The sequence below is a fragment of the Aquarana catesbeiana genome, linkage group LG08 (genome assembly GCF_042186555.1).
Source record: "Aquarana catesbeiana isolate 2022-GZ linkage group LG08, ASM4218655v1, whole genome shotgun sequence".
NCBI classification, from domain to species: Eukaryota; Metazoa; Chordata; class Amphibia; order Anura; family Ranidae; genus Aquarana; species Aquarana catesbeiana.
In genome coordinates, this window is record NC_133331.1 from 29,708,359 (window position 1) to 29,725,373 (window position 17,015).

At 43.1% G+C, this 17,015-nt stretch overlaps 1 protein-coding gene across 1 annotated transcript in view; it reads right to left on the reverse strand.

Moving 5' to 3' along the window:
* CHST15 (carbohydrate sulfotransferase 15) overlaps positions 1 to 17,015 on the reverse strand; it is a 103,467-nt gene that overhangs the window by 35,701 nt on the left and 50,751 nt on the right. Inside the window, exons 2-5 of the mRNA XM_073595650.1 lie at positions 13,113 to 13,730; positions 10,897 to 11,236; positions 7,351 to 7,497; positions 7,111 to 7,267 (exon numbers count right to left, since the gene is read on the reverse strand). Coding sequence (XP_073451751.1) covers positions 7,111 to 7,267; positions 7,351 to 7,497; positions 10,897 to 11,236; positions 13,113 to 13,460 — 992 coding nt within the window. The 5' untranslated portion in view covers positions 13,461 to 13,730. The remainder of the gene's footprint in view (positions 1 to 7,110; positions 7,268 to 7,350; positions 7,498 to 10,896; positions 11,237 to 13,112; positions 13,731 to 17,015) is intronic.

The following is a 17,015-nucleotide window of genomic DNA, read 5'->3' on the forward strand; positions in this document are numbered from 1 at the left end:
AGAAGGTGTTATACAGTGCCTTGAAAAAGTATTCATACCCCTTGAAATTTTCCACATTTTGTCATGTTACAACCAAAAACGTAAATGTATTGTATTGGGATTTTATGTGATAGACCAACACAAGTGGCACTTAAGTGAAAGGAAAATTATAAATGGTTTTCCAAATTTGTTTACAAATAAATATGTAAAAAGTGTGGCGTGCATTTGTATTCAGCCCCCTTTACTCTGATACCCCTAACTAAAATCTAGTGGAACCAATTGCCTTCAGAAGTCACCTAATTAGTAAATAGAGTCCACCTGTGTGTAATTTAATCTCAGTATAAATACATCTGTTCTGTGAATACTTCAGGAGGTTTGTTAGAGAACCTTAGTGAACAAACATCATTATGAAGGCCAAGGAACACACCAGACAGGTCAGGGATAAAGTTGTGGAAAAGTTTAAAGCAGGGTTAAGTTATAAAAAAAATATCCCAAGCTTTGAACATCTCACGGAGCTCTGTTCAATACATCATCAGAAAATGAAAAAGAGTATGGCACAACTGACAACCTACCAAGACATGGCTGTCCACCAAAACTGACAGGCCGGGCAAGGAGAACATTCATCAGAGAAGAGCCAAGAGGTCCATGGTAACTCTGGAGGAGCTGCAGAGATCCACAGCTCAGGTGGGAGAATCTGTCCACAGGACAACTATTAGTTGTGCTCTCCACAAATCTGGTCTTTATGGAAGAGCGGCAAGAAGAAAGACATTGTTGAAAGAAAGCCATAAGTCATGGTTGCAGTTTGCGAGAAGCCATGTGGGGGACACAGCAAACATGTGGAAGAAGGTGCTCTGGTCAGATGAGACCAAAATTGAACTTTATGGCCTAAAAGCAAAATGCTATGTGTGGCAGGGAACAAACACTGCCCATCACCCTGAACACACCATCCCCACCGTGAAACGTGGTGGCAGCATCATGTTGTGGGGATGCTTTTCTTCAGCAGGGACAGGGAAGCTGGTCAGAGTTGATGGGAAGATGGATGGAGCCAAATACAGGGCACTCTTAGAAGAAAACCTGTTAGAGTCTGCAAAAGACTTGAGACTGGGGTGGAGGTTCACCTTCCAGCAAGACAACGACCCTAAACATACAGCCAGAGCTACAATGGAATGGTTTAGATCAAAGCATATTCATGTGTTGGAATGGCCCAGTCAAAGTCCAGACCTAAATCCAATTGAGAATCTGTGGCAAGACTTGAAAATTGCTGTTAACAGACGCTCTACATCCATCATTTATATGTAAAATAAATTTGAAAACCATTTATCATTTTCCTTCCACTTCACAATTAGGTGCCACTTTGTGTTGGTCTATCACATAAAATCCCAATAAAATACATTTACATTATTGGTTGTAACATGACAAAATGTGGAAAATTTCCAAGGGTCTGAATACTTTTTCAAGGCACTGTATATCTAGTGTACATGTGTTATTCCTCCATTGTTATTATTTTTGGTATGCTTTTACTATCACAGTAGGCTATATTTATTAGCTTTTGAGAGTTTTTTGGAGTTATTTATTTTTAGCACTGTTCACATTTAACTGAGTTTCATTAATAGAGGGGTAGCGCTTCACTATAGTTATTATCTCCTAATCTGCATACTTGGTCTGGGTCCCTGGCTCAGAAGGTATTAAAACCCTTGGAAACGGCCTAGCAAAAAGAATGTTCGAAAACAATTCAGCAACAGTCCCTTATGCCTTTTACCCTTTAAAAAAAAAAAACATAACAAAAATCAGCATGTACAAACAACATGTTATGTAATCACGTCTGTAAAACACATAACAAAAGCTTTACAGAATAAAATAGAACATGGTGCTTGCCAGACATATTGGCAGGAAATGTCCTTGTTTTCGATCTAAAAATGGAAATGTCTTTCCAAACTAGCGGAAATCTTTAGACTAGTCTGATGCAGTCAGCTGGATGCATTCATGTGGGAGAAATGTTTAAGGGCTTATATACCACATTTTGTGAGCTGCATTTTTCTGCATACCATAGAAAATAATTGTGCCCTGTTCACATCGTACCCGTGCGGTGCTGTGCAGAAAAACAAAGTTCACTGGACAAGATGTGAAAAGGCCCCTCAACCCTTGTTAGTGTAAGGGCCAAGTCAGACTGGTGACCCCATTGCTGGCAACAACTCCAAAGTTGCCAACATTCTTAAAAAAATTTAGGGACACTTTTTTTTGTCTGTGGGCAGAGTATTATTTTAATTGGGGGCAGGCATTCATTTGTAGGCGTGGTCTAGCAGGAGTGAAAAAAATGTGGTGCGTGCCACAGTGAAAAATGGGCGTTGGGGAGATGGAGGGGGTAACGAAATTGAGGAGATGGAGAAAAGGGGTGGTGAACAGAGTTGGGGGGTCATGGGGAAGATGGAGGGGGCTGAACAGAGTTTGGGGGCATGGGGAAGATGGAGGGATGGAGAAGAGGGGTGTGAGCTGAGTTAGGGCGGATGGAGAAGAGGAGGGTGAGCAGGGTTGGGGGGTGGAAAAGAGGGGGGGTGAGCAGAGTTGGGGGGATGAAGAAGAGGGGAGGTGAGCAGGGTTGGGGGGGATGAAGAAGAGGGGGGTGAGCAGAGTATAGGGGATGAAGAAGAGGGGGGAGAGCAGGGTTGGGGGTGGTGGAGAAGAGGGGGGTGAGCAGAGTTGAGGGGATGAAGAAGAGGGGGGGTGAGCAGGGTTGGGGGTGGTGGAGAAGAGGGGGGTGAGCAGAGTTGAGGGGATGAAGAAGAGGGGGGGTGAGCTGAGTTAGGGGGGATGGAGAAGAGGGGGGTGAGCAGGGTTGGGGGTGGTGGAGAGGAGGGGGGTGAGCAGAGTTGAGGGGATGAAGAAGAGGGGGGTGAGCAGGGTTGGGCACTCGCGGGTGTGCAGGAGCCGCAGCCAAAATGCGGGAGGCTCCCGCACCCCGCTGGAGACTTGGGATGTCGCTGGTTCGAATCCCAACCACGACACTACCTGCCTGGAGTTTGCATGTTCTCCCTGTGCCTGCGTGGGTTTCCTCCGGGTACTCCGGTTTCCTCCCACACTCCAAAGACATACTGGTAGGTTAATTGGATCCTGTCTAAATTGTCCCTAGTATGTATGAATGTGAGTTAGGGATTGTAAGCTCCTTGAGGGTAGGGACTGATGTGAATGTACAATGTATATGTAAAGCGCTGCGTAAATTGACGGCGCTATATAAGTACCTGAAATAAATAAATAAATAAAAATAAATGTCTGCATTCCTTCTGTCATCTCGCAATCGGTGGGATCTAGGAATGCAGGCAGATTATACATTTGGCTTCATCTCTGTCCAAGCTTTATATATCTACAGACACATTTGTTTTGATTGTTAGTGAAAAAAAAAGTTTGATTTTTTTCTCAAAGAGTCTCTTTTTGGCTTCATGCTGTGACAGTGCCGTACACTGGCACTGTTTTAATAGGATTAAAGATCACACAGGGTTCTCAAGAATGCAGGTCAAGGGGCTCCAGAATGTCTATGCTGAATTGAGAAATTCGTTTTTTCAGTTTTCTCCAGCTTTTGGATTGGGTTCTGGTGTTCAGAGTTTTCAAAAAGAGTATTAGGAGGAAAGAAGCCTCTAACCCTGGATGCAGGTTTTAAGGGGGCTCAGAAGGCTGTGTGTGCAGGTTGGCACAGCCTTCATAATCAAGCACCTGACAGTAATTTAGGGCTCCACCCAGGTGGCAGGAGGTCCCTCCCCGGAGGTCACGCAGCTGCAGTGGAATCGAGTGCTTTGATACAAAGGCAGCATCAATGAACAGGCCTGCAGCCCCAGAGTCGATTAGAGCCTGTATCTCGACGGACGACTCAGCCCAAGAAAGAATCAAAGGGTATTGCCACTGGGGTTTAACAAAATAAACAGTGGAGGGTACCATCATCCTACAATGATGAAGTCCACATCTATACCCACATCACTGTGCCTCTACATATCTGTGGGGATTTCAATTTGTCATTTTTAATGTTCTTGTACTATGTATTTTTGTAACAACCACTTTGCTGTTCTTGTTGTAATTGATATGTTTGTATTTTGTATAATAAATTCTATTTTTATCAAATGTCCTACTGCATAATTGGGTACCGTGATAATCCTAACCTTCCTTGATGATTAAGGGCATTTTTGGAGTAGCCCTTGTACAATCTCTTCTTCTTCTCAGCCCAAGAAAGGGTAACCGAAACCAAGGGCTTATCCTTCTGGATAACAGGAGACAAAACAACGCCACCTAAGGTCTGTCCATGACAGGACCTCAAGGTTTGGGCGTTCCCTGGACAGGTAGGACAAGACTTCAAAAAGTGACCTGCCTGGCCACAATAAAGGCACACTCTCTCCCTCCTCCTAAGGGTTCTCTCATCCGCAGAGAGACGCGTGAAGCCAAAGTGCATGGGTTCATCTTCACTGACCGACTCGGTACCAGGAGGCATGGGAGGTGAGGGAGGCAAGGGTGGGACTGCAAAGCTCAGAGACAAATATACAGAAGGCTTCCGCAAGCGCCCCTTAAAAGAGTCTTTCTCTGAGTCTGGAGTCAATGAGGATGGCAAACTTGATCAACTTCTCCAGCTCAGTGGGTGTATCTCGGGCTGCTATCTCATCCTTTATGGTAACTGAGAGACCATGAGAAAAAGCAGCCAGGAGGGCCTCATTGTTCCAAGCAACCTCTGCTGCCAGAGTACGGAATTCAATGGCGTAATCGGCAACAGTTCTTGTACTCTGTTTGATGGACATGAGGCACTTGGCAGCAGAAGCGAAGCGTGTGGGAACATCAAATACCCTTTTAAAGGAAGCCACAAACTCGGGGTAACTCAAGACAACAGGTTTTTCCCATAAAGGGTTTGCCAAGGCTCCCTCAGAAAGCAAAGATATGACAAAACCTACTTTCTTCTGTCCATGGGAAACGCCTGGGGCAGCATCTCAAAGTATATCTCAACCTGGTTGAGAAACCCTCTGCATTGGACTGGATCGCCCCCAAATCGCTGGGGAAGTGGAGCGGAACCAGACATACACTACTTGAGGCGGGTGCCTGCACAGAGACTGGAGCAGCAGCAGGGATGGCCTGCAACACAGGTTGTACTGGAGCAGCCACAGTGGGAGACTCCAGGTGAGTCGTGCGACTCAGGAGCATTTGTAATGCCATGGCAAACTGATCCATGCAGTGATTCTGCTCATGCAATCTGGAAAAAATATTACCAACAAGTGGATTGACTGCATCTTCTGAATTCATGGCCTTCGCCTACTGTCAGAAATCATGAATCAGACTGAGACAGAAGTACTGTTAAATCTCACTTGTTTAATAATAATAAAAAGAGGCAAACAGAGTAAACGTAGTCAAAACATAGCCAGAGTTCACGAACTGGAATGGATAGTCAGACAAGCCAAAACATCAGGGAGCCAGAGATGAGTGTAGTAGAACAGCAAGCAGGATCTGGAGCCAGAAGGAATGTCAGCCAAGCAAGTCTTTAAAGAAACACAGGAGAGCGTCTCTAGAGATGTGACCAAGGTTAAGGCAGAGATCATCTGAGCTGGATGGCTTAAGTAGGCAGGACTGACGAGCCAGATATAATCAACAGGTGAGTCACTGTGGAGAGATAGGAGCTGGCAATTAGACGACAGCTGAGCAGCCAGCTCAGAGAAGGAAGGGCTGAGCCCAGCCCTGACAGGTGGCTGGTGTTTTTTTTTTCTTTGGGGGGGACGGCAAACAACCAGACTCCCCCCCCCCCCAGTCGGGTCACCAATCATTCGCTATTGTCACACAACTGGGTGGGTTTAAGGTACAGTCTTCTGTGCCCCGAGCCCACCCTTTTTTGAAGCCTATTGGAGCCTCTTCACGTGCTTCACACCCCCCCATTAGAATCCATGGGTCCAGTGCCCTGTATGTAGATTAGGGGGCCGGACATGTGAATAGGGGGAGCGACGCCGTGCGCCCCCAATGGATGGGCCACCACTGGGGCTGAACCAAAAAAAGCTGAAGAGCTCAGGAGGGAGCTGCTGTACTATCTGGGGTTAGTACATTGATCTCCCCGCTGAGCTTCTGTATTCTGACAGGGGGACTGCCCCTCCCGATAGAACATACCAGTCGGCGCTCTCAGCCATTTAGTCAGTTTTTAGTGATTTGAATTGTTTTCATTTTAGTCGTATGTTAGTTTATTAAAATAGTGTTAATTTTTGTCGACAAAATTAACACTACTGGCTATACACAGTAAGATTTCATTTGATTCCCCCATCCACATTATTATTATTATTCTGGATTTATATAGCACCAAGAGTTTGCGCAGCGCTTTACAACGTAGATGGAAAAATCTGTAGTGCCAGTTATTGTATTTTGACAGGCAGCACCCGTGGTTGTCTGAATACCCAAATAGTGCCTGCATCGGATTGGATGCAGGTGTTGTATGACAGAGCATTTTCCGCTTGTTCCTTTGACAAAGTCAAAAAGTCGAGTTTTGTTAAGCCTAGTGGTGCCAACAGGGCTACCCACAACAAATTTTAGCCAATTCAGCAAGAATCAGCTGAAATGCAATCTGTATGTGGCTGCTTACTGACCAATGGGGGGGGGGGGGGGGCTGGGCTATGTCCAGACACCAATTTAAGGGAACTAAAAGGTGGCTATACGAATTATAACCAAATTTGAAAAAACATTTTTTGATTTACCAAAACTGTAAGGGCCTAACTAAATAATCCATTCAACTTGTATCCAATCAGACACACTCTTTTGCAACACAGTTATTAGTAAATCTAAAGGGTATTGTACAATTAGGTCCTAACATGTACAGTGAGCCTAATAAAAAAAACATTCCACCATATGTTCTGCCCGTCTTTAACCTCTTTCTGTGTGTGATGGTCACAAACTGGTCACAGCATAAAAGCACAGTTTGGTCCATCAGCAACCCCCCAAACCTCACCCAGCCCATTTCATACCAGCACACATTTACTCCTGCATTAAGACAATGTCAGCATGGAATTATGCAGTTTTTTTTTTTTTGGGGGGGGGGGCAGTTATCCTGACTGGCATTGTCTTTTGATTTCTCTGAATTTTGTTTCCAAAATATTTTATTGACTTCATGAGTCTTATTAGCCTTTGACTGACCTCTCCACAGGATCCCGGAGCATGACGAGGAACTTGGCTCGTGGCTGGAAGGCATGAATGAAGTCTTGGATGAGAACAGGCGGTTCTGTGTTGGTGACATTATCGTAGAAATAAGACCAGGCACTATTGTCCCACATGGTGGACGCACTGGCTTCTCCTGAAACAAAGGCCACTTTCTGTTATCTCACACAAACATAGAGCACATAGGATCCCCCTATTGTATCCTGCACAGATTCATACCTATAAGAATGGGATCCCTCCTCCCTGCATCCCCTCCTGGTTCTTCACTGTGATAATCTTGGATTTTCTGTGCTGCCCAATCAAATAAATCCAGGTAATCCTCCAATGGGAAGGGTTTGTGGAATGGCTCCTTTAGTCTGACAATTCCTTCAGGAGATAAATGGAAAAGAAACCAATCTTAAAGCAGACCTTCACTCAAACAGCTTTCTGACCCCCCCCCCCAACTCTACTTTTTTAAAAAGTTGACTTTCAATTTCTTTTACTTCTTTTATTTATGCTATCCCTGCCACCCGATGCCATTCTTATCTAGGCATAACTTTTTTACTCTCCCCCAAATATCCCAGGAGGCATTCAATTCCATTTCATATAAAGAAAGGAATGAGCAAGATCTTATGCACACAGAAATCTGGCACCATGTATTTTTACATATTGTTCTATGAATAGAAAATAAAAAAGGCCTCCTGGGTTACGTGACATCAGCGTCCCAGGAGGCCTTACTATCCCCATTCATAGAAAAACATGTAAGCACACAACGTCAAATGTGCATGATCTGGTACCGCATCATTGGGAGGGGTGGCTGCAAGAGTTAGCCAACTCCCCATGATGTAAACAAGAAAGATAGTGGCATGGGACAAGACTTGTAGGAGGACAGCAATGGAAGAGAACAAGACAATGCCGGATCAATTGGGCTTGTAATTATATTATTAAAACATAAAAAGAAACACAAGATTTACAGTTGTGCTCATACGTTTACATACCCTGGCAGAATTTATGATTTCTTGGCCATTTTTCAGAGAATAAGAATGATAAACACAAAAACTTTTCTTTCACTCATGATTAGTGTTTGGCTGAAACCATTTATTATCAATCAACTGTGTTTACTCTTTTTAAATCATAATGACAGCAGAAGCTACCCAAAATGACCCTGATCAAAAGTTTACATACCCCAGTTCTTAATAACGTGTATTGCCCCCTTTACCATCAATGACAGCTTGAAGTCTTTTGTGGTATTTGTGGATGAAGCTCTTTATCTTCTCAGATGCTAAAGCTGCTCATTCCTCATGGCAAAAATCCTCCAGTTGCTGTAAATTCTTGGGCTGTCTTGCATGAACTGCACGTTTGAGATCTCCCCAGAGTGGCTCAATGATATTGAGGTCAGGAGACTGAGATGGCCACTCCAGAACCTTCACTTTATTCTGCTGTAGCCAATGACAGGTCGACTTGGCCTTGTGTTTTGGATCATTGTCATGTTGGAATGTCCAAGTACATAAAATACGAGGACTAATGCGCAAAACCACAACCTCATACACAGTAAAATCTAAATGCTAAAATGCGATACTAGATAGAGAAGCTGCCAACATGAATGGGTGCACTCAACACCTAAATACACGAAATAAATATTGCAAATATTGCAAGGTATGTGGCGCTAATCTACCCTCCTGTCCCACACTGTGGATAGTAAAGGGACTACTAGAAATGACCATCAGTGTGTCTAAAGAATTTCTAATCCAGAAGATAATGATAGCACAATGATAGCACAATACAGGATTGTGCGCCACATACCTTGCAATATTAATGTCCAAGTACGTCCCATGCGCAGCTTCCTGGCTGATGAATGCAAATGTTCCTCCAGTATTTTTTGATAACATACTGCATTCATCTTGCCATCAATTTTGAACAAATGTCCTGTGCCTTTGTAGCTCATACTTCCCAAAACATCAGCGATCCACCTCCGTGTTTCACAGTAGGAATGGTGTAGCTTTCATCATAAGCCTTGTTGACTCCTCTCCAAATGTAGCGTTTATGGTTGTGGCCAAAAAGCCAAATTTTGGTCTCATCACTCCAAATGACTTTGTGCCAGAAGGTTTGAGGCTTGTCTCTGTGCTGTTTGGCGTATTGTAAGCGGGATACTTTGTGGCATTTGCACAGTAATGATTTTCTTCTGGCGACTCGATCATGCAGCCCATCTTTCTTCAAGTGCCTCCTTATTGTGCATCTTGAAAGAGCCACACCACATGTTTTCAGAGAGTCCTGTATTTCATCTGAAGTTATTTGTGGGTTTTTCTTTGCATTCCGAACAATTTTCCTGGCAGTTGTGGCTGAAATTTTAGTTGGTCTACCTGACCGTGGTTTGATTTCAACAAAAGCCCTCATTTTCCACTTCTTGATTAGAGTTTGAACACTGCTGATTGGCATTCTCAATTCCTTGGATATCTTTTTATATCCCTTTCCTGTTTTATACAATTCAACTACCTTTTCCAGCAGATCCTTTGACAATTCTTGCTTTCCCATGACTCAAAATCAAGAAACGTCAGTGCAGCACTGGATGACAGATGCAAGGGTCTGTCAGGAGTCCAGAAACTCATTGACCTTTTATACACACACACACTAATTACAAGCAAACAGATCACAGGTGAGGATGGTTACCTTTTAATAGCCATTTAAACCCCTTTGTGTCAACTTGTGTGCATGTTATCAGGCCAAAATCACCAGGGTATGTAAACTTTTGATCGGGGTCATTTGGGTAGTTTCTGCTGTCATTATGATTTAAAAAGAGTAAACACAGTTGATTGATAATAAATGGCTTCAGCCAAACACTAACCATGAGTGAAAGAAAAGTTTGTGTGTTATCATTCATATTCTCTGAAAAATGGCCAAGAAATCATAAATTCTGCCAGGGTATGTAAACTTATGAGCACAACTGTATGTGGGGAAAAAAAATGCATCTTTACTGAGAGAGTGACGTTTTTCTTCAAACTGTGGGTTAACATATTTGTACTATAAGCCAAATACATTTAGTGGTGCCCTCCTTCTGTATCCCCTATCTATCCCCTGTCTTTGGGCCTAGAAGAGAGCAATATGAAAAGGTGGTGATTTGGTTGGGGAAATTGGATATTCAGATTCCCCATTTGGGGCTCTTCACTTTGATTTTTCTTGTCCAAGAACAATTAGAAAGGAAAGGATTGTTGAGAGTGAATCTGATTTCTAGGTGGATGCCAACTTGATCTGCGATCTCGATGGTCTCAGCATATGGATATACTCACTTCCATGTCCATCTCATAAAACCAATAAAAATATTGAAAACATAAAAAAAAAGTATCTGCTGTCCCACCACTGGGGAAATTCACCCACTCTTTTAATCTTGATGACATTACCACTTTTAAAGCGATAGAAGGATCTAGGAAATGCCACATTTTACTGTTGTTACTGGAACAAAAACTGAATTTTCCAGTGGAGACACAGATCTCCTCCCACTTTTTTTGTATCTATAGACAATGAAATATAGGGAAATCTCCCAAATTGAACATAGAGCAAAAAAAAAAAAACAGTGGTTTTAACCATTCCTAACTTCATCCACAATTGAAAAAAAAAAAGTTTTGGTTTCAGAAACACTTTAAGTTATGTTGTAATTAAGTCTACAGTTTAAGCTTTTTTTTTTTTTTTTTTTTCTTTTTTTTTTTTAGGAAGTTTCACTTTAATATACAAGAATCACTTTTAGAGTAGTCAATATACTGTATGTAGGAATTGCTAAAGTAATCATTTTACCGAAACGTTTCCTTGTCCACCAATGAGGCTCCTTGATGACAGAGAATTGGACATTAGGGTGCAGACGTAGGCGGTCATAGAGGTCTGTAGTGCCACATTTGGGCTGCCCAATGATGTAAAAGAGGGGCAAACAACGCAAGCGGTAATACTGCCCCTCAATCAGCTGAAGTCGCTCCTGGAACCCCTGCCGCATCTCCTCAAAAATGGCGTGTAAACGCTTGGCATATAAGGAATAGCCATTTTTCCCATAGGGGTCAGTGCTGTAATTCCCCTCATACTTCTGGTACCAGCAAGGGCTGCGACTAAGGCCTAGGAACTTCTGTGGGATGACAGAAAACAGCTGGAAGAAAAAAAATGGCAGAAACCGATTCAATAAATTATCGCCTGAAACAGGAAAAAAAGTTTTTTTTTAATTTAAAAACGTAGAAACCACAGATAAAAATATATATTTGTAATTCATATATCTAGAAAGCAAAATAAAGACAAACTGAAGATTTGTAATGCACTGTGGGAAAACTGCAGGTTTGTGTTTTCATTCTGGAAAAAGTGGGGAAAGGTTATATCCTACGTGAAGTCTTTAAAGTGTCCCTGCTTCATTGCTACTGCACTGCAACCCCCCCGCAACATGCTGTGGTTTCTCCCGCCAGCTAATACGCCCCGTAGTGACTTAAACGCTGGTGGCAGGAACTATTGCGTGCAGCGGGGGAACAGGTATTTCACATACCCAGCAGTGTGGAATACATGCAGTATCTGGGTAGAAGTTAAGAGGCAGAGTTTTAACAAACAGGCTGCAGCAAAGTATATTAACTCTTCTAGTACACATATGGTTTTGTATACAAGGGACCCTATGCTGGCAAGGTCAGTTTAATACTTTTTTAGGTGACCATCTGGCAACCATTCACCTAAAGCTTGGCCATACATTGAGCAAAATGTTGCCACTTCAGTGTGTAGCTGTCCCTGCTTGACAGATGTCAATTGTTTGGACATATTGCAAACATTTTCTTGATTAGTGGGTGTAGCTGTCAGAATACACTGTCCCGGCAGGGAAGGAATTTCTCCATCCACCTCATTTGTGTGGATTGAGGAATCTTTTTTTTTTTTTTCGTTCAGCCCATTGGCTGAACAAAAAAAACAAAAAAAAAAGTACGAACACTGTATGGCCAGCTTACTGCCCGTGACACTAGAACAAGAAATATGGGTGACAGAGGTCAGGGCCAGAAAGACATGGAAGGAAAAAAAAAAACTGACAGACTTTCTTAACCTTCTTAACTCTTAAAAAAATATAAAAAAGTAGAAATAATAAAAAACAAAAAAAAACCAAACACTGGGCTTTTGTTTTTGTTTCCACCCACCATTGAAGAGATGTTTTCTAACCATTTATAAGAAATAAGAGGAAATCACTCCAGTGCGGACAAGGACAACCATAAAACTCCAACATAGGTTCTAACCCTTCCCCACTCTATCCAGAGCAAAAAAAAAAAAATACCGTATTTATCGGCATATAACACGCACTTTTTTACCCTTAAAATCATGGGAAAATCGTGGGTATGTGTTATACGCCGGTCCCCGCCTATATTGTGAGCGGAGCGAGCGCCGCCGACATACACATAGCCGAGTTTACGCGGCCCCTCTCGGCTCCACTCACAGTCACGCCCAGTACCGCCATTGGACCTGTGTTATGTCCATCATAGGGGCGGGACAGGGCGGGACTGCGAGAGAAGCTGAGAGAAGCCGAGTACACTTGGCTCCGCTCACAGTCAGCGGAGATCGGCGCCAATTTTAAATAATCAGCCTGCAATGGGGCTGTGCAATGCCGAAAGACAGTGGGCAATGCTGAAAAGACACTGGGCAATGCTGAAAAGACACTGGGCAATGCTGCAAAGACACTGGGCAAGGCTGCAAAGACACTGGGCAAGGCTGCAAAGACACTGGGCAAGGCTGCAAAGACACTGGGCAAGGCTGCAGATGGACACTGGGCAAGTTTGCAATGATGGACAAGGCTGCAGATGGACACTGATAAGGCTGCACTGATGGGCATTTAAATGTAAGTTTTTTCCTTAAACTTCCCTCCTAAAATTTTTTATCTTAAAATTCCCTCCTAAACTTGGGATGCGTGTTATACGCTGATAAATACGGTATATAAGTTATAAAAACAGACAATTAAAGCGTCGACAAAAAGAAGCCGCAAATATAATGTTGTTTTAGGATATTCATACATGTGGTTCATATTGCTCCAGCTCTGCCACATCTGGGATCTTACGTCCTGTTAGCCGAATCTCTCTTTCCTTTGTAATAGAGGCATCCAAGCGAGGAGTAATGAACGTTACATTTACTGAACAGGGCTGGACAGACTGGACAATGTTTTTAGGTCTCTCTGTGCTGGATTGGTTGTAAGTCAAGGAGAGAGGTGAAGAGAAGGCCTGAAAGAGTTCTGATGTTCCTCCAGACAATACGTAAGATGCAACCACCAAAGCAGTGATTGATAATGCCACCAGCAGGCTGCACAGTGTTCTTTTACCAAAGCCCTTTTTCAGACTCCCTCCGGCACCCTGTGTTGCTGGCATTCCTAAGACGGAAGCTGATCTCCAGATCCAGCTTGCTTTAGGATGGTGTCAATGCCGAATCCAGTAAGTCTCTGCCATGTCCACACTGGTGCCCGAACATGCAGGCATAGGACACATGGATACATGGACCAGAATTGCTTTGTCGGTAGCTACAGTGCAGTACATGTGATGTAGTGGGTTGCAGGTGCATTCAGACTCTTCATCACCTCTGACCGCACAAAGTTTATCAGGTACGCTGTAACCTTTCATTTTTGTCTTTCTTCATGCGTCCTGGATGGAGAAAAATTTGATTCATCAGAACATAGACAGAGAAGGAAAATGTAGCAATTAAAATGCATTTAAACCCACAAAACAAAAATGTTATATATTGCAGCTATGAAGATTAGCATCAACGATTGAGGACACAGTTCATTCGCTAAACCTTGCAGATATGGACTTTCTCTGCCCACAGTTCATGACTGAAACAAACAGGGTTACTTCTTCTTGGGGTTTCCAGCATTTCTCTTCCAGTGCTACACAACAACACAAATGCTTCAGTCAGCCTCCTGGCTTATTTTTGTAGTGCCACTACTCTGGTCTCACGCTTCAGTTGCCACCTCATCCCTTTACACACTACTCTGGTCTCACGCTTCAGGCTAGAGTTGCCACCTCATCCCTTTAAACCCAAACACCTTTGAATTACATTCAACATGAGGCTAATTAAATGCAGATAAGGCACCAAGTGAGTTTCATTACCACCTTAATCCGCCACAGAACCTGTGTAATTAATATGTGTTTGGGTTTAAAGGGATGAGGTGGCAACCATACTTCAGGCCTCTGTTTGGTCTTCCAGACCATCTCACAAAACCTAGACTCTGTATCACTTGCAGCTCCCTGCTGAACTGGCCCACACCTGGCTTCTGGGCAGTGGTCTCCTGATTCCTGGATGGAGCCCTGAACTCTACGAGCAAACTATATAATAAGGCCTGTGCACACCTGCACAATGGGAAGGTACTGGTCATCAAAATGTGGACCTAGGGCTAGAAGCTTCATCCCACCCAATACTCTACAAAGCTTCCAGTCTCCAGTAAGAATATCAGGATTTTACCCATCCTGGAGAAAACTGCAAGGCCAGTTTTTTTCCTAATGTGTCACACATCCCAACTTGCATTGGTGAGAACTCTGAATGACACCAAATCCTCTCTATATTACAATACTGTGAAGCCCTCTCACACAGCTTACTAGTGCTTAGATGAGGCTGGTTGCTTTAGCTTAAAAATGTTTACCTTTATTTTCACCTGATAATCCTGTGAATAAAAACACTTCCTCTCCAAAAGTAACAACATTCACTCCTCTGTATCTATGGAGAGAGCTATGGTTGCCACCCCAATGCCCCGTACACACGATTGGATTTTCTGATGGGAAATATTGGATGTGAGCTTGTTGGCGGAAAATTTGACTGTGTGTATGCTCCATCGGACATTTGTTGTTGGGCTTTCCACCAACAAATGTTGGCTAGCATGTTCTCAAATTTTCCGCCAACAAATGTGTGCTGTCGGATTTTCCGATCGTGTGTACACAAGTCTGTTGGACAAAAGTCCAAAGTACAAACACGAATGCTAGGAAGAAAGGACGAGCCGGAAGCGCTCGGTCTTGTAAAACTAGCGTTCGTAATGGAGATATCACATCGGCTCGCCGTACGTCTTGTACCTCACTACCTTCATAATTGTTGGCCAATATTTGTGTGACTGTGTGTATGCAAGACAAGTTGGAGCCAACAACCTTCAAACAAAAATCTGTGGTTTTTTTTGTTGGAAAGTCTGATCGTGTGTACAGGGCAATAGACTTGTCAAACAAGTCTTCCCATCCCAGTTACATGGAGGGTTGGAAGGGTTGATTCATAGCTTATAGAAGATAACATTGTACTTTCAGTTCATGTCATAGGAAGTAACAAGAATACCCCATTTCTGGCAAGAGCAACAAGTATTTTCGGTAGTTCCTGAATATATTTGAAGCCTGAACAGTAAAAATTAAAGATCTATAGGCAAATTTTTTTTCCCCCCATTTGAATAGTGCAAGGGAGGGTTATAACCCCTGCCAGATTTTTTTTTTCGCCATCTGTGTGCCATTGCAAAGGTTTCCCTTCACTTCCTGCCCCATAGCCGAACAGGAAATGAGAAGAATCTCTGCAAATTGACCACTTCCCTCCAACAGGGCGTACATAGACGTCCTCTGGTTTCAGTGGTTAATACGGGAAGATGCCTGCACCTACAGGCATTGTCCCGGTATCGATCTTTTCAGCTGGCGATTCAGAACAAGGCAGAAGTGGGAGAGGCGGGTCGGCAGCAGCGGAGGGTCGGCAGCGGCGGAGGCGATCTGGTCCTCTAGGTGGCTGTGCATGGAGATGAGTGAGGGGAAGCTGGCCCCCACCCGTCTCCATGACACTGGAGGGCGGAAGCGACGTCAAAACGTCACTTCCGCCCATAGCTCTTAAAGGGCCTTTTTTTTTCTTCATTTTTTTAAATGACAACATTTTTTTTTATTGCATTTTAGTGTAAATATGAGATCTGAGATCTTTTTGACCCCACATCTCATCTTTAAGAGGTCCTGTCATGCTTTTTTTCTATTACAAGGGATGTTTACATTCCTTGTAATAGGAATAAAAGTGACACCATTTTTTTTTTTGTGTGTGTGTAAAAAATAAAAGGTAAAGTAAAGTAAAATAAAATAATGCGCCCCGTCCCGCCAAGCTCGCATGCAGAAGCAAACGCATATGTGAGGTATCGCCGCAATCCGTAGAGCGAGAGCAATAATTCTAGCTCTAGACCTCTTCTGTAACGCAAAACAAGCAACCTGTAGAATTTTTTAAATGTCGCCTATTGAGATTTTTATTTTTTTCACCATTCCACGAGCAGGCGCAATTTTGAAGCATTTTAACTTGTAAACAACACATCTAAAAAAGAGGCCTGGTCCTTAAGTGGTTAACTTGCAAACAACAAAGGGTTGGTTTACTAAAACTGAAGAGTGCAAAATCTGGTGCAGCTCTACATAAAAACCAATCAGCTTCCAGGTTTTATTGTCAAAGCCTAATTGAAGAATTTGAAGTTAGAAGCTGATTGGCTACCATGCACAGCTGCACCAGATTTTGCACTTTCTAATTTTACTAAATCAACCCCCAAGTGTCAAAAAGAGGCTCGGTCCTTAAGTGGTTAATCCAGCTACCAAATCTAAGGACTATATTACATTTTGTTGTTGGGCATGCGGGCAGCCTTCAAATAGTAATAGTGCTTTTTTATTTACTCAGTTAGGTGCCCCAAGGGTGTTTTTTTTTTCCAAAACAATAAAAAAGGTATTTTCAGCACTCAGTACTGGACATTCTGATTTAGAATACAGGAAGCAAACGGTTCAGCGGCAAAGCCAACTGGGAGAAGTGTTCCAATTGATCGCAGAAAAGTCTGACAATTTTAGACATCAGCTGGAATTTTGAAATGCATTGTCTGCCCGGCTTGTCCGGGATTAAAGCAAAAAGAAAAGCTCAACCGGAAAAATAGAGAACAATAGCTGTGAAGGCAATTT